This window comes from Carica papaya, chromosome 6 (genome assembly GCF_054855325.1).
Source record: "Carica papaya isolate Zhongbai chromosome 6, ASM5485532v1, whole genome shotgun sequence".
Lineage (NCBI taxonomy): Eukaryota > Viridiplantae > Streptophyta > Magnoliopsida > Brassicales > Caricaceae > Carica > Carica papaya.
The window spans coordinates 37,864,956-37,887,297 of NC_142314.1; the positions used below are offsets into that span (position 1 = coordinate 37,864,956).

A 22,342-nucleotide genomic window follows, 5' to 3' on the forward strand; every position below is an offset into this window, starting at 1 on the left:
CTTAGGAGAGACACCAAAAGGAATTTCAAATCGTAGTTCCAATGGCATTGAAGTAGCATTGAAAATAATTACCTAAAATATGGAAGAACAATGGGTAACTAATGACAAATACATATTAAGAACAAAACCAAATATCATACGAGTTTGTACATACTGTTGAGTACAATCGTATTAACTTGCTATGCTGCTGCAGTGATACATCAAATACAACCGGAACAATCAGACCATCATTGTAAACAGATCTACGATTCCCATCAACCTTTGGATCAGAGCTTGAACCCTTAGAAAAGTCAACCTCGAAATAGGTAAGTCCAACAAGATCCATCGAAAGAGGAGCAGAAAACATAGATGTTCCATCAAGCTGAATTGTCATTAGATTGTGAATCATTCCATTTGATTGTTTCTCAATAAGTTTATCAGAATAACGAGAAGGCCCATTGTGAAAAATTTGTCCCTCAGAACTGTCATTAAGATAAATTGGAACAGAAGCACCAGGTTGCACATATTTGTGATTTACCACTGGTGAAACATCCAGCACGTCGGAAGTAACCATTCCCTGGTAAACATGAAATGTCAGAGGTAGTGAAGTCAAGTTTTGAAGAATATAGGGAGCATAGCTTCCTCCACACGTGTTTTGAGTAATCTGACAATATTTTAATCTCTGGCTTTCAGGAATATCATCAGGTCCCTTCATACCCCAAGCATCCTTCACCATCTCAATTATTCTGAAACAACACTTTTCACCCAACAAGATAATAAAGGAGTCAGCAAAACTACAATTAAAAAATTATTGTCAACAACTTCAACCTGCAGCAAGAATAGTTAACAATTAAGCCCTTAGCACTCTGCAAAAGAAAGGCAACCACAAGCTAATCAAGATATACATCTTCAGATCACAATAAAGGATGAATCATATGCGCAATTCCATAAGGAGATATCATCCACCAATTAAGACAGGACAATCTATGACCACAGTGTATGGTTTCCTTTTCAGTATAAGAGGATATTTCCTCAGCAGTATTCTCCCCATCTAGTATTTTCTTCTGTAAGTTAGCGTATGTTTGTTTTCACCAAACAACAATCTCAGACATAGTTCCATAAAGTTCGAGAAGATAAACCTTCCAATATATTTGAAAATGACAGAGAAAAATATCCCTAAGCTACCTGAAGCTAATATCCTAAAAGAGGAGAAGCAATAATTTTTTCCTTGATATATCAAGCACGAATATGATTCACGAAGGTACTGAGCTAAAAGAAATTAACTTTTCCTGATAACATTTACCTCAAGAAGAGATTCTGTAAAGTTCAAATTAAGCTGGGTTGCTGATCCGAGATGGAGATCAGTGATTACAAAGTTGTTGACCAAAGCATTTTGCTCATGTTTTCGAATCAGTTTGATCTCAAACTCCCAAGGCTCAAGAAAGGGCTCCCACAAGACCTACGGTAAACATTTATTTCCACGTATTAGCACATTTCATGCTTGAAAGTACTGATCTTTATTTCCAGTTGTTATTATACCTTGTGTATGTTATTATAGTTCACTTCAAGATCACAAGTCATTGAGCTTTCCGTCATAGTTTCTGTGGCATTAGCTCGTAAGAGGAAGTTCCTTATAAGAATTTCAAGAAGGGGACCACTGCAGCTCCACTACACCAGCAGAAGGATTACAGATTAACAAAAAAACAGAAGGTTACAGTTTAGTTTTGCTGAAAGAAACATGATACATAAGCAAAATTTAAAACTCATAGGCCCTAGTTTAGAATAAAAGAAGTGTTTGAATAAGAATGTCAATTGCAAAAACAACGTACACATGTCAGTTAACATAAACCAAAGCCCTATAGACGGGTGGATATACTTCTAACTTTCAATTTACTAAGAGGCTTTAGTTGATTTCCTCAGTCTTCTCTGCAGATAGATTTATATACAGGCAGCACCATTTCAGTGCTTTGTGAATAAATATTTTTCTCAGGAAAGGAGAGCAGATATCAAAATGTGTAATTTAAAGTATACCCTTCCATCTGATATCAGAAGAGACATCTTTCTGAACTGGACGTTGATTTTTGCGCTTCCAAAAGGAAACTGAGAAGACCTTGCTTCAGGAATTTGAAACCAATTACTGAAGCAGAATGATAATACTTGATGGGAAAGCCACACATCTAGCTGGTCACACTGAACTCCTAGATCTACATGCACAAGTTGCATCCCATTACCATGAATTTCAGCAACAAAGTTAATCTCTGATGTCTGGAAAAGCGGCCAAGTGGTGACACTTTCAGCCTCACATATACCAAGTGTGCCACTCATTTTGTCAATAATGAACTTCAGGTTTCCATTTCTGCCACCAATATATAGTTCACAACTTCTACTATGAGCTGCAACTGCAATAAATTTGCACTCTTTTCCTTTAACAATTTTTGATGGAACATCCTGAGACTGCCCCTCTTGAGCTCCAGCTACTCCAAGCTTGCCAAATGCTTCTTCATTGATCCAGAAAGGAAAGTGAATTGTAATGCAAATATTTTTTGATTTCACAGTAACTGTTCTAGTTTCCTGCTTGCTGTTCTCTGGCCCTTGTGTTCTTGGAGAAATTGAAGTTGAAGCCTCTAATAATGAATCTGTTTGAGAAGCTTTCGCCAGCTTTTGAGCATAAAAATCATAAAGGTTAATAACCTGGGTCCAGTCAAAAAAATGTAGCCAGATGTCCAATGAAGGAAGGGAAACATGAAGCTCATTTCCACCTTCATCAGTTTTCAACAGAGCAATATCAAGAACTGATGAATCTGAGCAAGAATTAGTGCATTGAGCTAACATAACAGAATTCAATAATGAATAAAGACCAAACAAAGCAAAACTTAAGTCTAAGCTTATGAGTGTCTCATTTACAAGTGATGCAGCACATTTAAAGCTCATATCAGCCTTGGCCACTGCTTCTGATGAATCTGAGTCTTTTTTCATTAGCTGCAATTTTATAAGCATGGAATCAACACAGCATCTAACTTCTATGAAGGTCATGGAAGAGTTGACTAGTGAAACTGCAGTGTTTTCCTTCAGGAAGCTCTTTGATTGAATAAACTGAGCAATGTCTGCTGTGAATCTTTTTGATTCATCTTGAACTAAGGAAAACCGATCTATGACATCTAGAAAAGCCTCAAATCCCAAAAAACTGGAACTATCTGCCAAAAAGATAAAAAATAAATAGATTGATCACAAAAACATTACATATATATATCTCAGAAGATATGAAATGTCTTATCCAAAGCAATTATTTGCAGTAATTAGTAAAACATAGAACCATCTTACCATCAACAATTAGTTGACAGACACTAACCCTCGACATGATACAAGTTGAAACAGAAGAGGTACCACTTTCACAGGGTATTCTAACCCACACATCAGCACTAAGTGGTGCCACTAAGGTGATGTCTTCACCTGCAGTATCTGCATCAAACACTGAGGTGCTATCTCCATCATCATTTGACAACAGAAACATTAGAGATAAATCTCGCCCAAATATATTTAAACAGTGATTTCTACTTGCAACCTTATGGACTGGAATCAGATATTCAGCAGGAATGCCATGCAACACATTACTTGAAGCACAGTCAAGAATATAGCTACAGTACAGCTGAGGAATATCTATCTTTAGATACTGACAAGCTTCAGTTTCCACTGGAAAAACTAGAATCGAGTCTAGTATCTCAAACTTATAAGTAACTTCAGGCCCATCCTGATCATCAGTGTGCTCACCATTCTCACTTGTAGGTTGCATAGTTGAATTTGAACTCCAATCAGGCAATGAAAAATATCCAATAATCATGGCCAAATATTCCGATGGTAAAATGCAGCATACATGCTGAAAGCCAATGCTGATTTCCAGTTGGGAGGTTGACGATTTAACACTATCTTTTCTCACTCGTAAGTTCAAAATTGGAGGTAGATTTGGTAAGGCAGGCCCCCAGAGAAAGTCATGGAAATATTTGGTCCACCAGGATGATGTGACAGTCAATCCTTCAGCAGAACACACCATATCAACAAAGTCTTTTGAAACCATCACAGAAGATTTAAATGTTGGTAGTGTAACGGTTCCAAAAATATAAGAAGAGTCATGGAAATGTACTCTAATTCCATAGATATTGATATCAGCAACAAATAGCTTTACATCCATCTTGGCCCCAGATAAAGGAAATGCTTCTGAAGCAGAAGAGAATTTTGACGGTGAAGTCAGAAAATTTTTAGATTCCTGTTCTAAACCAGAATTTGGGACTCTGAACTTTTTCTCCCTCAAATTGAATAGCTTCCTCCATTCAGGAATGGAATAAAGTAGTGAGCTCTCGAGGTTACCAAGAGACCCAGAATTTTTTATGGTAACAAATGGATAGTGATCCAGAGAAATGCTTTCAAACTCAGAGGAACCACTTTCAGTGAAATTTGAGAAACCAAACTTTTGAAATCCAAAATGAGGTGCTTCCTGTTGAGTATTAGCATTCATTTTGGAGCTAGATTTCTTCCCAGTAAAAGCTGTGCTGTAAAGAGACATCCTTTCACAAAATCCAGCCAATAACCCAAATATATATGGGTAACAATGTAAATCAGCATCATCTAGAGATAAAGTATACTTGGGGCAAACCAAACCCGCACTTCTGCAAACTTCATAACGCAAAAGAAAACAGGCTTCGGCAGATGTAGTCCTATGACTAAAGTTACGTGTTCGATCTCCAATCCCACTACTCATTTCTTGTTTATATGCACAACTAGAAGCAAAAGGATTCCCAGAAGACAACAAAATACAGCTTTCCCTTTCACCACCCAATTGACAAGTGGTCATCTTCAAAGCTTTCATGCAGATCAAGCACTCTTCAACTTCTGTAGCTGAATACCTGCCAATTGTATTCTGGTTATTAGCTAAATTGGAAGAAGAAAAATGTTCCCATCTATCAATAAGAAAATACCAAGAGTATAGCCAAGAACTTTTGGGATGTCAACGGACTTGAATTCACAGTAACAAATAAATTGATATAGCTGACACCCTACCAGATATTTAACTCCCATAAACAAAGAGTTATAGCAGAGCTGTTTTCTACATCATTTCCAAGATCTACATCCAAACTGATACATCCCACATTTGCAGTTATAGTGAAACGAGAAATAGGTGCCCCCAGTGTATTTGATGTAACATTTGGATATCCAGAATGTTGAGAATCAAGGAGAGCAATCACAGCCACCACTGACTTATGAATTGTTGGAGACAAGCGTGCATGAATTGAAGATACAACAATATCAACCTGAAATCAGAATAATGATTAAAAGGATGAGTGACAAAAAAAGCCTCTGACTTGTGACAAGCAACACTTAATCCAGATTGGCATTCCTGATAATAACATGCAGTCCCAAAGAAAAATAATAACACACAAAGCATTTCGTATAGATTGGTGTTTCCTACTTTTTATTGGCTAAGGCCCACTAATTATTTTAAGGGGTTTCATTACCCAGTTTGCAAAAGAATTAGGTTCCTCTTCTTCTTGATGGTTTCTTTTTGAAAAAAAAAACATTTATTGCTTTCGCAGGAGAATACCCTATCCTCTCCATCTTGATCGTAATACCTTTCCCTCCTCTTAATAGCATCCCTTTTTAATGGAAAAAAAAATGCCTCCTGAACAAATGCAAAACCGTAAAAACAAATAAAGGGATGAAGAATCCAAGTGCTACCCAATCTCCTTGTACAACAGACTAAGGACCACGAAATAAGGCCATGAGCCTTTGGCAACATAATAACCTGGAATACCAATCTGTCCCAAAAGAAAATGTAATGCGGACAGAATTTGGCCTACATTTTCTAATAGATTAGAAATTGTATTTCCTTCAAATCTAGTACTATTCTAATCGTTAGAGTCCATTATGACAATTTAGTGCTTTAGAATTTTATTTATTTTTTAAATTATTTTAAATTTGTTTGATTTCGGCTTAAGCCCATGATCTTTTCCAAGGAGATGATCTATAGACAGCATAAACCAGTGAAATGCAGTTCTCCATCACGCTTATAGCACAGCTCTTCCCAGTACTAAAGATGGGTAGGAATCAGCACCATCACATGCAACAAGAAAGCTCCTCCTAGAAAAAAGACCTCATAGCAGAGTGAATAAACCCGAACACACAATAAAACCATTGGAACCCGTTATGGCAAATACTCAGCAAAACTAAAAGAGAAAGAAACCTTCAATATGATCAATCAAAGAGGCAATCCTAGTGGAACAAAAGACAAGGCCGTAAATCTCAAATGCTCAACATTATGATCAAGAAGCAAGTGATACAAGCCCCTTTTGTTTCCTAAAGCATAGTAATATCCATGGATTAGCAAAGCATTGGTGGTCTAAACCATTACCCCAAATAGCCTTACTGCGACCCTTAGGATAACAATAATGAATGGTAGACCAATATCTTACAATCTAAACTAGAACGGCCATTCATCCCAAAATATGTTCATAAGACACTCTCAAATTTCATTTCTTCCTTAGAAGAATCAATTAATCCAAAGTTCAGTTGTCAAAGGATCGACAAGTGATCCTCATTATAAACAGTTGGAAAGTGTTATTAAGTGCAGTCACCTAAATTAGAGGTGTACTTAAGGCCCCATTCAGGCAACTTTTGATTTTGTCTTTTGCATTTTAAAACCACTTCTACATACAACAGATAAAATAAAAACTATTTTAGGCAAAAGTTAAAGTCAAAATCTATTTTTTATAGATTTAAATGCAAAAATTATAATTTGTGGTCTTCAAAAAATAGTTTTACCTTCCAATAAAAATTTACAGTTGAAATTTCAAAAATCATCCAACCCTTAAATGTCATGCCATAAAATCAAAGAACAAAAAATAGCACATAAATCTATCCCTAACGACCTTTAATTCCCTCAATAATTCTACTATTCCTCTCTTTTCAAACCATCCAAAAAAAAATCAAAATAATAAGATTTACATATTTCTTCTTTTTATATATCCCCTCCTATGCCCATAACTCATCCCTCACCGAACCCGCAATAACCTAATTAATCCCTAATATTATATACACCATTCTCCAAATATTCTAAACCACTAAAGTAGAATATGAATACAAGATTTATGCAAGTTGATGACAAGAGGCAAAATCATGGTTAATGGGTGTTATTAGCCCAAGAAAGCAGTAGAATCCTGCAACCACATCCTTCTTTGGTGTCCTACAGCGTATGAATATCTACAATAATCTATGGTCTTATGGCGATTAATTGAGTGATGGAGGGTACTGTAAAAAATGAGATTTGGGCTTGAGATGGGGTTTGTAGTAAAAGAAAGTTTGTAAATTTGATTCTATTAACTATTTTTTGGGTAATATGGAAGAAAAGAAATAGTAGCGCTTTTGAAGGTAATGAGACTGAGACACATAGAATTAGAGATAGATGATTTTATTATTTTGAATCCATTTTGTTGAGTCATGACATAAGAGGGTATTGATTTTGAAGAAAAAATATAAATTTTATTTCTCCCCCTTTATATTGTTACACTTGAGGTATTTAAATAATTCTTAACCTACTGATAATTAAATTTTTTTAGTAAAATTCTAATAATATAAAATTACTATTCTCGTTGAATTCTAATTATATCATCTCAACTAATTATATAATAAATTAATTAAATAATAAAATGTTCTAATCAACATACCCCCTCTAGTTGGTATAATGATATAACACATGCCCAACTAGCAGATCGAGTTGCAAACCAGCAATGGATGCGCACAGAAGAACTAGAAAAAGAACCAAAGAAAGCCGCTCAGAGCGGTTCACACACAGAGGGAGTAAATCTATGCCGAATTGCAAAACCAGATGTAAAAGGACAAGAAAAACCCGCTCGGAGTAGCTCGCATGCAGAGGAAGCAGATTTGTAACGATATTGCGAACCAGAGGTGGACACATCTGGAAGAGCCGAAAAAAGATTGGAGAAGGCCAGTAGGAGTGGTTCGAGCACAAAAGAATAACATATGCGCTAGTATTGCGAAACATGAGGCGGCCGCACGTGGAGGAGCTGGAAAAAGGAACATAAAAGGTTGGTCGGAGTGGCTCACATGCAGAGGAAGCAAATCTTCGCTAGATTGTGAAATCAAAGAGGGATGCGCATAGAGGAGCCGAAAAAATGACCAGAGAAGATCGGTAAGAGCGGCTCGCACGCAAAAAAGCAAGATAAACGGCTGTTCGCAAATCCAAAAGGAAATGCATGCAGAGGAGCAGGAAAAACTACCAGGGAAGGCCACTCAAAGCGGCTCGTGTGTGGAGAAACAAGATAAGTGTCAGTCTGCGAAACCAAAAATGGACGCGCACTAAATAGTTACAAAACGGACTAAAAAAGACTAGCCAGAGCAGCTTGTGTGTGGAAAAGCCGGATTAGCACCAGTATTGAGAAATTTGTTCCGGATCTAAGAGAGCCAAATCTGCTGACGTGCGGCGCAGGAAGAGCAAAAGTCTGATTGCAACTAGACGCGTGTCGGAAGGAAATCTACTGGTGCGCGACATGATTTGAGACCATAATCGACCACAAAAGACTTGTATGCTCAACAGTTGCCTGAAGAAGTCGTACGAAGTTGCGCGAGATCTATGAAGCTAGACCTCGTGCGCAAAGCAAAAAGATTGGATCGCATTCAATAAGGCCAAATGTGTGCAGATTGGGATATTCTGGCAGCGACACAACAATTTTTGGGCCATAGAGGGTTTTCCGAGGGCATGTGCGGCTCATGCACCTTTTCTGCTGGCGGCTGGTGGAGTCGGGAGTAGGTTGGAGGTGAATCTCCAAACTATCTGGGGTGGTAGTAAGAATAAATTTGAATAAGTGAGAACCAACTCAGTCTATTTTGCGATTTTAGCGTTTAAATAAAATCTTGAAATTTAAATCCTAAAATAGTTTTATTTGCCTTTGATATTATATTGATTTTGGAAAAAAATTATAAACTTGTAAATATGTGGTTAAGGGCGATTATTTTATTTCTTGCTTGTTCGAATGTTTTGATGGTGGGTTTTAAAGGGTGTTCACTAGAGTACACAGTAAGGGATCGAGGGAGGAGAGGAGTGGGTTATGGAGGGTAAAAATAAACGGAGTGGGAAATGGGTTGTGGAGGAGAATTTTAATACAGTGTTAAGGCGGAGGGAGAGGTTCGGTGAGCAATTCTCTAGAAAAAGCACAGAAGAATTTAGAATAAAATTGATTTTTAGGTTTGGTGGACTTACCATTAATAGGAGGAGGTAGACTTCGATGAGTAGAAGGGATCCTCTAGCTGGCTCAAGAGTTGATAGTTTTTAATATCTAACAAGTTTTTGTTGTTTTGAATTTTTAGGTATATCCCAAAAAGTTCTACACATAAAGATCATTGATCACTTTCCTATTTGTATCATGGCCGATGAGGTTCAATTGGGTCTAGTTCCATTTAGATTGGACAATAAGTGGCTCAAGGTGGAGGGTTTTAGAAGTCTGGTGGAGGGAGTTTGGAGGGAGGAGAAAGTAAGTGGGAAGGCTAACTTTCAAGTGACAAAAAAGTTAATTTCGTTGAAAGCGGCTCTAAAAAATTGGGTTAGGGAGGAGAGGTAAGGGTTAAAGAGGGTATTAATAGATTAATGGAAGAGTTACAGGATCTTGATTTTGTGAGAGGGGAGGAGGGGTTGGCGAAGGGGGAGGAGGAAAGGAAGAAGTTGGTGAGACTAGAATAGGCGAATAGACTATGTATGGAGGAAATTCCCTTGAGGAAAAAAGCGAAGGAGAAGTGGTTGAAGGAGGGGGATCGCAACACAAAGTATTTACATAGCATACCCATACCCATTAATCGAAGAATGCACAACTATGCGGATGATTTGTTGATTGACAATCTCCATATATCAAACAATGATAACATGAGAGGGAAAACCATGTATTTTTTCAACAGCTGCACAAGGAAGAGTTTGAAATGAGATTGAAAAACAGAATCAGCCTTGAGAAGGAGTTTCCTGTGGAGTAAATATTCAATAACCTTAGAAGTTGTAATGGCAACAAAGCTCTAGGGCCGGATGGAATTAATATTAAATTTATGGAGGATTTCTAGCCATTACTCAAGGAACAATTGATTAATATTTTCAAGAACTTACATCAGTCTGGCATGTTCATTGTGCTAATAGCCAAGGTGGAGGGTACAAAAAATATTAGAGTTCAGACCTATTAGTGTAGTGGGATACAGTTACAAGCTCATATACAAAATTCTTGCTAGGAGGTTGTCCCGGGTGTTAAGGGAGGTGATTGTTTCGTGTCAGAATGCATTTGTGGAGGAAAGATAAATTATGCATGCTGTGTTGGTGGCCAAGGGGAAAGAAGGGATTTTATATAAATTGGATATGAAAAAGATTTATGACCACATGAATTGGGATTTTGCAGACTATATGTCGGGCACAATAAGTTTTGGGTGGATGTGAAGGAAATGGATGGAGGCTTGTGCTACTACTTCAGACTTTCAAAAAGTTTGAAACAAAAGGATCCTTTCTCTCCACTCTTATTCATTATTTTTATGGGAGCATTGAACAGACTGCTTGAGAAACTGATGGATGAAGATTGGCTGATAAGTAATATGGTGGATAGAGATGGGTGTCAAGTGGAAGTCTCACATTTATTCTTTGCAGATGATACATTGATTTTCTGCCAATCTTATGAGAATATGCTTTTTTTGTGTTTTTAAACTGTTTCAGGGTTGAATATTAACTTATACAAGTCTAAGCTAGTGAAGTTTGAAAGCAGGGGAGATCGTAACAGGTTGGCTGAGGTCCTTATGTGCAAGTCAGTGCAGTTGCCTATTAAGTATTCCGGTCCATCATTAGGGGCTAAATCTAAAGATGTGAGAACTTCAGATCCAATAATTAAATTATTTGAGATGAGACTTGCAAGTTGGAAAAGGAACCGTCTTTCAAAAAGGAGAAGATAAACTCTTATCAAAAGTACTCTCACCAATCTCCCTATTTATTTTTTATCAGGTTTGACTATTCTTCCGAAAATTGCTAAGAAACTGAAGAATATTCAATGTTGCTTTTTATGGGGGGATGACGAGAGAAACAAAAAATATCATTTGGTTAAGTAGGAGGAAGTGAATAAATTGGTTAGTAGGGGAGGGTTGACTCTCCAATCTTTGGTAGATCTAAATAGTATTTTATAGGGGAAGTAGTTGTGGAGATTCTTATTGGAGGGGTAGATTGTGATATCAGGTCATTGAGGTGAGGTGGGGGGTACTTTTTTTGGGGGGGGGGGGGTAGTAGCGAGATGACTAGACCTCATGGATTGGGGCTACGGAAGAAGATCGGTTTGGGGCGTCCTCTATTCCTTGATTGCATTCAATCGAAACTTGCGAAGGGAAATATCATTAACTTTTGGGAGGATGACTGGATTGGGAGGGATAAACTTAAGGTCGTCCAATTCCTAAGAATTTATGCTTTAACCTTAAGTAAGAATGTGGTAATGGAGGAAGTCTTCAAAGAGGTGGATGGGAGGAGTTGTTGGGACATAAATTTGTCTAGAAACCTTAATGATTAGGAGATTGATGACTTTACTAGGTTTCTTCAGTTACTGGCCGATGTGCATCTAGAAGCTAATAAAGATAAGACAATGTTAAAATTGAAGAAAGTGAGACTTTTCAAGTCCTTTTATGACTATTTGGCCAATAGAGATGGAGAAGATGTAAGACTTCCAACTTTACGGATATGGAAAGTGAAGGCACCTCCAAGAATCATTTTCTTCACTTGGGAAGCGGGTCGAGAATGTATCCTCACTATCAACAACTTGATAAGAAGGGATCACGCAATCATTGCCTTCTTTGATGTCTGGTCTTATAACATCTAGAATATTTATGCTTTACTGGGTATCAATAGAATGATTGAGGGTACAGTGAAAAATTTACTAGTAAAACTCATTCTATATCTATTTTTTGGGTGGTGTGGAAAGAGAGAAACAATAGAGTATTTGATGGATGTGTGGGAGATAGGCAAAATTAGAGATAGGTAGATACATACTTTTGAGACTCTAATTTTGGAGCACGATTTATATGGGTGGGATGATTTTTGAAGGTTTTTGATGTTCTAACAAATACGTAAATACTTTGTATAGGGGCAACAACCCCTTGGTGTTTTATACTTAATATACGTTCTTTTTATCTAAAAAGAACAAATATTATAATCTGCCTACTAAAGTTCTATGTTTCTGCACATATTACTTTTGTTGAGCCTGAATCATATTTTTCCCAACCTTAAACTTCAGAAGGAGACCATAGCAGAAGATAATGACAGAAACCCATTTCTTCTGGACCTAACTTTGTCTTTCCATTACCTATATCTCCACACTTACCTCAAACTCCAAAAAACTAATCGGATTCAACTCCAAAAGCAGAGAACATACTAGAGAAATAAAAGAAACCTTATATTTTTTTTAAATAAAAGAAAAACCAAACCTTGTATGATCCAAGGTTTTTCTCAAGTGTACTAAAAAAAGAAGAATCTTTTACTTAAACCAAAGTAAGTCTAAGCAACAGACTCTATTTCTGTGAATGATAAATTTTGATAATTCTTTATCTTCTAATATTGATTAACTAGTGCGATTCAGGAAGGAACTAGGAAATCCACTAAAGATCTAGTTATATTGCAAAGGAACTAGTATATGCACCAGACATTGGCTAGATCTACTTTCACATCTCCTGCCTTTCAAAAAATGTTCACTATTTGACAAAACTTTTCTCATAAGTCTAAATACTGTGTCTATTCCTACTATATTACCTGCTGTATTGTCCTGTGAAAAATAAAAACTTGTTATAAATGTCAAAATTCAGATAGTGAAAAAGAACTGAACCTGAGAAGTATTGGACCTAATAAAAGGAAAAAACAAGGGAGATATGAGTAAATGTTCAATACAAGTCTAAAGCAATAACAGTATTATGAAAAGGTATAAATTAACACTAGTGGTGGAGGAGTACATACACATCTATGATATAGACTATCAAGAGATTTTTTGCATCCATTGCCAAGATGGAAGTAGTCCAAGTACTTCTGTCCTTAACTGCTAACTATAACTTGCAGATTTAACAATTTAATGTGAAAAATGACTTTTTATATGGAATTTTCAAGAGAAAATATATATAAAATTCTATTGAAGTTCACAGAATATATAATATTCAATAAGGTATACATACTTAAAAGAGCATTATGTGAATTGAAACATTCACCAATAGCCTGATTTGCAATAGTTAAAAAAGTCATAACTCTATTTGTATATGTTTATAACATCATTGTGACAAGAATAGGCAAACTGAAGTATTTCCTCCAAATTGAGGTGGCCCACACAAAGCAAAGAATCTCTCTCTTAACAAAAGTACATTAACGCCTTTCTGAAGGATATAGGCAAGCTGGCATGCAAACTTGTTAGCACATCAATAGATCCCAACAAGAAGCTAGGATTGGCAGAAGAAGATATTACTATCAACAAGGACAGACATTGTGCAGTAAGTACAATAAGTTAGTTTATGCACAATCCGAAAGAAATTCACCTAAAAGCAACTTACAGTGTATTGCATTATCTTAAAAGCATTCCACGGATAAGCATCTTAATCAAACAGAGTATTGAACTTAGACTAGAAGCATATCCTGATGCTAAAAATGTCCGGTTAGTAATCCATAGAAAGATCAACCATGGCTTATTGCACTTGCTTTCAGGAAAATCTTATTGTATGATAAGCAAGAAACATAATATGGTAGACCGGTCAAGTGCAGAATCAAAATATCGAGACAATGGCACAAGGAGTCTACAAGTTATTATAGTTGAAATTATCTCAGAAAATACAAAAATTAAGTGAAATAGCTCGCCGAGACTTTACTGTAACAACAAATCGGTGATTATACTGTAAACAATCGAGTACAAGATGATAAGACCAAACATACTGAATTGGACAAACACTTTATCAAAAAAAAGTTAGTGATTTGATCTGCATGCCCTCTATGTCCAGTGACTCTCAACTTATGTACGTACTCACCAAGGATCTGAACAATCCCACATCTAAGACAATCATTAGTAAGCTGTGAATGAACAATGTCTATTCACCAATTTGAGGGAATGCTGAAAAGTATTATTAAGTCTAGATATTTGTCTCATTTTATATTTATATTATAGCCTCCTAAACAGATGTGTAATTAAATTAGGAATTCTTTTTTTGTTCTAAAAGTTGTATATGAATAGGATATATTATTCAGTAGAAATATAACATTCTCTTCTTTCACATAAACATCTGAAGATAATTGATATATAGGAAATCCTTTAATTATTCTATTTTTTCTATGATCATTGCTAATATAGTGGGTCACCTTCTTTCTTCGAAAAAGGATTTAGGGGATAAAAGAATTATTTGCTTAGGTAATTAGTACCAAGAGTATAAATTTCCTCATTATTGCTGTAACAAAAAAGAAAAATGAACAAAGATTTAATTTAGTTACCCCCAATTGTTTAATTATTGAATCATCAGGAATGATGCAAAATGCATAGGTAGCAGAGGTACAGACATTCTCTAGAACAGGGATTTGTTGAGAATTGTGAAGCACCATTAGTTTTATCTGCACAAGATAACCAAAATTAAGCATCCTAAGGGAAAACAAAACGAAGTATACTAGACATAAGCAAGATAGCAAACCTCCAAATTGTTTAGTTTGATCTCAAAGTTATCATATATATCCCCGAGCTGAAAATTGATTGAGTCGCACCCAGGAATAGAACTTAAGTTCAGATATGGTTGTTCTTTGTTACTAGAACCAAGAGAATCTATGTCGAATTTAGATTCAAATGAAAAAGATCTCAGTTCCAGAACCTGCAGAATGGAGTAGAGAATCTACCAACATTAGATTGTCAAAGCTATCTGTCACTTACAATCAAGCATGTTAAAACAAATGAATTACCATGTTGTCTTGTTTTGAGATTATATCTTGGCAGGGAACATTTATGATGACATCAACTACGCTAACATCCCACTTCACTTTTTTATAACTTGCTAAAATATACCTGCGAAAGATAAATGTACAAGAGACTGCAATGTGTTTCAAATGATTCATCTTGCATCATGCAGTTAACCTTTTAAACAAATTAGAAGATTTAAAGTTCAAAATCACTCACTCAGCTTTAGCAAACAATCGTGCCTTAACATCCTCAAATCCGTTTAGTGATGACAATACCTGCCTTAGGAAAGTAACTTTTAGTATTCAACAGTCTCCAAACCCTATTCTTGCATGATCTCTAGAAAAAAAAATGAAATCAAGGACTTCAATCTATCTTTAAAACTTCAATAGGTTATGTATGAAAACAGTCAGAATCCATATGATTATTGATAAAATCTTTGGTAGAGAAGTCTTAGCTATTTGCATGAAATTTGTGCCAAAACCTAAATTAGTACTTAACCACAACTTGAACCCTTATCCTTTAGGTAGCATTTGATAAAATGGAAATAGTAGGAGTAGATAAAATGATAGGATCTGCAATATACTTTTTTTCCATTACTTTTCATGTAGCTTTTCATTTCCCTCATAGTTCTGCATGATAGAAATATGTCTTATAATGTTGGTCTAATTATCTTCTTTAAAGGGAAAGTTGATCAGCAACTTGAAAAAATAAAAATTTTACTATTAATATTCTCCACCAGCTCAACAAAAAGATAGAAGACTTATTCTCAACCTTCTTATTCCGTTTTCCTGTCGATAGGCTGTTACTGAGCCAGACCTTACAGTTCTCAAGACGCTACAAGAACTAAGGACAACCATCGAGAAACAAAGAACCTTCATCGAGAATAGAAGCTTTACCCTTTCTTGATGAAACTTGAAGGATTTGAAAACAGCGAAAAATTCAATGAACCGAAGAAAGAAGTCCAAATTGCATGCAACCTCAAGTGGTTCAACCCTAACCTGAATACACAGTTTATTAACCAGGTAAGACAGATAGAAAGAGTCCAGATAAAGAGACACCAAAATGAAGCATTTAAGTACTATGCAATCACCAAAATAGTGAAGCTATGGCACACTGAAAGTACCTTCACTGATAATTCAACATATTGCTTTGGGTTTATGTCCACTTGGACTCGACATGATGGCCCACTTTCAAGCATCCTTCGTCCTGTACAACACTGCAGGCAAACATTGTGAACCAGGAGTTGTCAAATTTTTTAAATGAAAAGGTTCTAAATGTTGCTAACATAATAAACTTTTCTGGGAGAGATTAAAATAATCAAAATCAAACTTAAAAGGAAATGGGGGTACAACATGGCATCATGACCAAGTTAGTGAAGGATAAAGAAAACCGCAATAGAATGGACATTGTTTGGTGGCAAAATCCTACTAGAGACAAAATCTATAAAAAATTGTTTTTGGCGAACCAACCCCAAATTGGTGCTGCCCTACTTTGGCAATATCTTTTCTGGTGGTGCAATCACCATCAGACAAGTCATGTGCTCACATGGAACCGACTCTGTTTTCCTACCATCAATTTGAACATTATTTCAATTGGCTTGTGTCCATTAGCCATGACACGAGTCTTCACCAGATTAAAATAAGGACCCCAATCTTGATGGTTTTTCTATCACATTTCTACAAAAGGTTGGGATATCATCAAAAGGGATGTGCTCAAAATCTTTGATGGGTATATCTTCACGATCCAAGTTAATGTGGGCTTGTTAAAGTGTTTAAGTCCTCCAGGGGCCTCAGACAGCATAATCTCCTCTAAAACCTTGCTCTTCATCTTAGTCATAGAGACCTTTAACAGAATGATTCACAGTCCCAAACCCTTCATTCCTCTTTTATTGAAAAAGGAATACTAATAGAGATTAAAAAACAAAGAACAGAAGATTAGGAATTCCCCCAAAAGGGAAAATAGAAACAATTAGATAGTCGGTTTATATATACTCCATGTCTCTTTTCTTTTTATAAAAAGAAGAAATTTCATTAAGGAAGTGCGTAAGACAACCTCCTCAACATAGAAACAAAAGTAAAAGGCTCAAAGTTGCTACACAAATATCTGAATTTCTATTCCCTATGAATGCCAGTGTCCCCAGTTACAGTCAAGCTCTTGCAGGCCAATGGTCAGGAAGTGTCCGTGCACTTTTGCCCGTAAGGAACCAATGAAAATTATCTTCTCCCTTAACTCATATGATGACATTGATTGCTCATGAAAGATCCAACTATCCCTTTATAGCTAAATACACCAAAAACCTACAAAAATGGCCCCTTACCCAATGCTTTTGTCTCTTCTCTCACCGCAACCCCTAGATACAGGAATTTATAAAACTGTCTACTGGATGAGGCACCGCCCAACTTAGGCCAAACAAATTCATCAGATTGAGCCACATCTTCCGGGCTATTTTGCAGCGCAAGTAGGAATTGGTGTCTCATTCTTTGAAGCACATAACATGCACATCTGGAGACAAGTACGGTGACTGTGACGAATTTGAAACAACTCATTGGTATTGAGCCTCTGATTGATACCAGTCTATGCAATCTTAGTTGTACCTTCAAAGCCAACTAGTTGATATTCCAACAGAAGGATTGCATAGAGCTTGATTCTAAGTTACCTTTAGAAAGACAAGAATGAATGACATCCCTTGACCAACTTATGGGATTGGGGGGTGGGGGGTGGGGCGTAGGGGGGGTAGGGGAGGGGTGGCATGGAAAGAAGCAGATAATTTTTCTATACCAGGAAACTGTAAAGTAGTTGTATTGATTGTATATAAGATTTAATAGGAGAAATTATGTATCCCCAATTTGTGGGCATTTATTATCTGTGATGTTTGGGGACTTAGACTTGATTAATTTCCGTATTTGTACCTTCACATCTATATGAATTCTTGTATAAAGCTTTATAGGCAAGTGAGAGAAAATCAAATGAGAAAGAGTTAGATGGAGGGTTTAAAGCAAGAAGAGGGGGATCAAATAGAATAACCTAATTACCACCTAGATAATTCAGCTACAACAAGATCTTGTATAGAGGCACTTTGTTGGCCATGGTTTTGTACGAGATTTAAACTGGTCAGAGTGACCTTCGTTGTTGTCCCCACCTTGACTGTCGAAGCATGGTTTGGTTATAACTCCCTACACTATCCTTGTTCTGCCTTCTGATTCCTCCACAAAACTATCTAACACGCTAATCATGTCTCTCAACTCCGAGCCACCTCCTCTTGCTGACATACAAATAGGAGAAGTCGCTCTGACAAGCGATTAATACCTGAGCATCTCCTAACATAAAAGCTACTACAAGCAAGATCTAATTACCAAATCACACCTTATTTACATAATCAATTGTGCACAGATATAAAGAAGAAAGCCCTGATCATGGTGATATGATCTAGTCTGCCCTCTTCTCTCCATTTGACTGAAATTTACACAATATTTGTTTACAATGGTAGTATTTGTTGTTTATCCAACATCAACTAACAAAGGCCCATTGCTCGTTTTTCTTTTCTGACAAGAGAATTAAGATGATCAACCTATTGCAATTTCACTGACTATTTACATAGAACTTCTTTTATAGAAAACTAGAACAAATAGTTGGTATGAGGGATCAACTTTGGCAACATAATTTCCCTCTATTATTTTATCTATCAGCTAGACATAATACCCCATGTTATGCTGCAAATCCACTGGCCTCACCAAACTCTATCTTCAAACATCAATGTCATGTCCTTCACTAGTGGAGAGACACACTCCCACATATTGCTCAACTGTTAAACAGTCTGGAACCTCTAGACCAAGTTGATTCACATGTTTGGGTTTAGAGCCGCGTCTCCGACACCGGAAAGCTTCTTGAAGACAGGTATGCACCATCTCAGGAGTTGTTGAATAAAACTACCTTTCTAGCCAAGTTATGGGCCAAGGCACAAAAAATTACTGACATCAAATTTCTTTAAAAAGGGATACTATCATTTCCATTCTATAGGATAGAAGCATTTTTCAATTTCCCTAATCTTTTTCTAATTTTCAAGGAGCATGTCTGATCCTCTGACTTTGTTAATTTTTTGTCTCTCATATTAGGAAAGCTTATATTTCTATCAAAACAAAAAAGATATTATTAGAAATAGAAGAACAATATCTCTCCTCATAAAAAGAGAAAAAAACAGCAAAAATAGAAGTTACAACATAAAAAGGATCCTTAATGTAATAAAATAGACCTTGAAAACAGATTACAGAGTAACTTAAGCTTTGTTCAACTAGAACAATAAGATATAAAAAGAATTTGATCGGAATACAAACCCCTGCAAGTTTGACAATGTCTTTTCCATCACGTGGATAAACCATCTTTCCAGAATTAACAATGACATCAATTGTGGCTGATTCTTCCCAAATCTTACATTCAATAATTCCTCCCGAAAGATCGACCTTAGCAATTTCTTGACAAGAATACCTAAAAAATAAATAAATATTACTAATAATTTTCCAAGAAAACCAAAGACTATCATTCACAATTCACCACCGATGTCCCAATGTATAAAGAATTTAACCGTAGAAGACAAAATATCGAAAAAGTAAACAAGATATTGTCCATCTTGAAAGGAATGACATTTTTAGGTTAATTTATCATTTAAGAAAACAAAATTTTTCATTATTTTAAAGGAAAAGAGAAATTGAAAATGAATGGAGCAATAAATTTAACCAATAAAAGGAATATTTTTGAGAAAAATATTGTAAATACCTATTTATATCCCACATGTTTTTTTTCTTTAGGTAGGTTCACCATTTCCCACGTTTGATTTTTTTCTAGTGCCTGTATATTCAATATTTATAGTATTTTTTCATTTTTAACAAGTTAATACCTTAGATAAAGTGTTAGAAATAAACTCAAAACTTGAACTTGTAAAGAAATTTTATAAGTAAGCACTTCTTAGATGATACAAACTGTGCAATAAGATAAAGATGACGTTTAGTGCATTCTTTAATTCTTTTAGGAAGTACAATAGATATATTATTATCAAACTGTATATTTTTTCCGAAACTTACGTTAGGATGCTTAGACCAGCATAGACTGAAAACACGAATTCTTCATCCCTGTATACACCTGAGTGAACATGGGGTCTCGTATTATCTTTTGATGGGTGAGTTTTTTAGAGGGTTTTGAATGCTTTCTTGTGGTGATGATGTTGGAATTTGTGGCAAAAGTTGTAGGGTAAAGTCTCTTAAGAACTTTCTACCCTTATCCCTTAACATAAGCTCCATTAATAATAAAGTTTTTGACATCTATAGACACAAAATTTTTTGTGAGTGAATACTAACATTTGCACCCTCTTTGAGAAGAATAGTACCCCATAAGCACACATTTCAAGGTCCAAAGGTCAAGTTTTCCTCTTATATGGAAATAGATATGAATAAAGGCAATAACCCTAAATATCCAAAGGACCAGATGGTTTATGACACTCTTCTAGATATAACTTGACGGCCTTTAAAGTTTAGAATGCTAGAGGACAAGCAATTAAACTCTAGTGGCAGCTAAAAGGTGATTATTTTTGCAGTTCGCTGCTCTGTTTTATTGTGAAGCGTGGAGACAAGATGATTCATGGAGAATTCCTTCTTGGTGGAAAAATGATGATAGTATGTGATTGAAAAAGTCCTTAGCATTGCCCATTCAGTATCTTTTCATGTGGGTTCCAGATTGGCTTTTATTATGTTGCAAAACTGAGAAATGATATTAACTAACATTGGATTTGGTTTTGCATAAGAAAAGTTAGGGTAGATCTAGTGCAATCATCAATGAATGACATAAACCATCAAACCCCAAAATATCAGGTGTGGAGATTGGTCTCCAAATATTACTATGAAATAATAAAAAGGGAACTAAACTCCTTTTATTGCTAAATTTGAAATGTTATACACCCATGTTTTGCAAACTATTATATATCACAACATAAAATTTGATATTCTAAATTTTTAAATAATAAGAGAAACATAAGCCTTAAGATTTTCTCAATAGGTATCCAAGTCTTTTATAGTACAGCCAAAACTTGTGTGTAGAATTAGTAATAACAGCAGAGAAGGATCCCTAGATACATCCAAGTTATAGAGCTCGTTTCCAACGTCAGCACGTTCACTCAACTTTCTCGAATTCCAGTCCTAAAAGTCATAATGAGAAGGTCTAAAAGTTATTTTGCAATTCAAGTTTTGTGGTAATTTATTAACCAACAAAAGACTAGTACATAGTTTGGATATATGTAACACATTTTCTAAGACCAGAGTGAGACTAAACTTAATATTGCTATTATCCACAATAGTATTGAGAGAACCATCTGCAATTACATTTTTCTTATCACTTGAATAGAGAATATAAACATCAACATGTTAGAAGTATTGGTCATATTATTGGTGGCTCTTGAGTCTATTATCTAAAAATTTTCAAATGGTTTATTTCAGACATAAAACTATCTAAAAAAGAAAGTATATCTAAGCAATCTATTACACTTGTACCTGTAGGTTTCTCAATATCCATCAATTAAATGAAAGATTACATGAAGAATTTTACCAGGAAGTTGCGCGGTTGCGTGCATACGGCTGAAGGAGTAGCTGGGAAAGCTCTCAGCTTGTGGCTGGGAGTGTTTTTGCTAGGAAAGCTAGCAATGTTTCTGAGAGCCGTTGCAAAGCCCAGATAGGAAGATCGCTGAGACTAGGCACGATAGGATGCAAGAAGGGTGTCGCGGCTTGCAGCTCTGTGTGCATAGAAATTGGAGCAAAACAAATAAAGAAATCTGGACACGGCTGAGGCAGAAGGTTGTGCAGTTGATAGCAGCATGCAGAGGAGCAGAGTAGCTGGTCTATGTGGTTGGTGCGGAGGACCTACGTCCCATGGAGCAACCACATATGGGCAACAGGTGTAGAGTCTATACAGCTGAGAAGCAGGGTCAACACGCACAGGAGGAGCCCCAATTGGGTTGCTGGTGCTGACGATGATTAAGGCCAATCTCGGCGATAGATGACCGGCAACTAGTGCTAACTAGCGAATGGACTATGATGACCAACTATGAAGGTTAGCTCCCTATTAAGAGTTTTTCTTGTTTTAGCAATTAAGACCAAATAGGATTTGTAAAAGAGTGTAACTCTTTTTAACCTATATTGATTATAATTAATTATATAAGGTGTACTTCACCCTTATATCCTTTATTTACACTTTCTTTAACAAGTAGCTTAATGTTTCAGAATATTATTAAGGTGAAAATGGAAAGCATCTATTCACCAACTTGAGATAGAGCACGAGAGAATTGAATAATCTGGTTTAAACATCTTTCCCTTTTTGTAACAAGTTGTATCCCTAGGTTTAGGTTTATTTAA

The 22,342-nt window shown here is 36.0% G+C and overlaps 1 protein-coding gene across 10 annotated transcripts in view; it reads right to left on the bottom strand.

Moving 5' to 3' along the window:
* The window catches only part of LOC110809602 (vacuolar protein sorting-associated protein, putative (DUF1162)), a 66,682-nt gene that overhangs the window by 14,770 nt on the left and 29,570 nt on the right, over window positions 1-22,342 (bottom strand). For 6 of the 10 annotated variants that reach the window (XM_088206563.1, XM_088206562.1, XM_088206566.1 and 3 more), the window contains 14 exons: window positions 19,283-19,433; window positions 16,075-16,167; window positions 15,848-15,949; window positions 15,168-15,226; window positions 14,954-15,056; window positions 14,692-14,886; window positions 14,498-14,614; window positions 5,032-5,282; window positions 3,301-4,877; window positions 2,011-3,173; window positions 1,519-1,647; window positions 1,283-1,438; window positions 155-736; window positions 1-72 (listed from right to left, as the gene is read on the bottom strand). In XM_088206563.1, the coding sequence (XP_088062689.1) occupies window positions 1-72; window positions 155-736; window positions 1,283-1,438; window positions 1,519-1,647; window positions 2,011-3,173; window positions 3,301-4,877; window positions 5,032-5,282; window positions 14,498-14,614; window positions 14,692-14,886; window positions 14,954-15,056; window positions 15,168-15,226; window positions 15,848-15,949; window positions 16,075-16,167; window positions 19,283-19,433 (4,750 nt within the window). Of the gene's footprint in view, window positions 73-154; window positions 737-1,282; window positions 1,439-1,518; window positions 1,648-2,010; window positions 3,174-3,300; window positions 4,878-5,031; window positions 5,283-14,497; window positions 14,615-14,691; window positions 14,887-14,953; window positions 15,082-15,167; window positions 15,288-15,847; window positions 15,952-16,074; window positions 16,168-19,282; window positions 19,434-22,342 lie in introns of those variants that run through there. The other 4 variants (XM_088206564.1, XM_088206571.1, XM_088206569.1 and 1 more) reach the window with 4 other exon arrangements.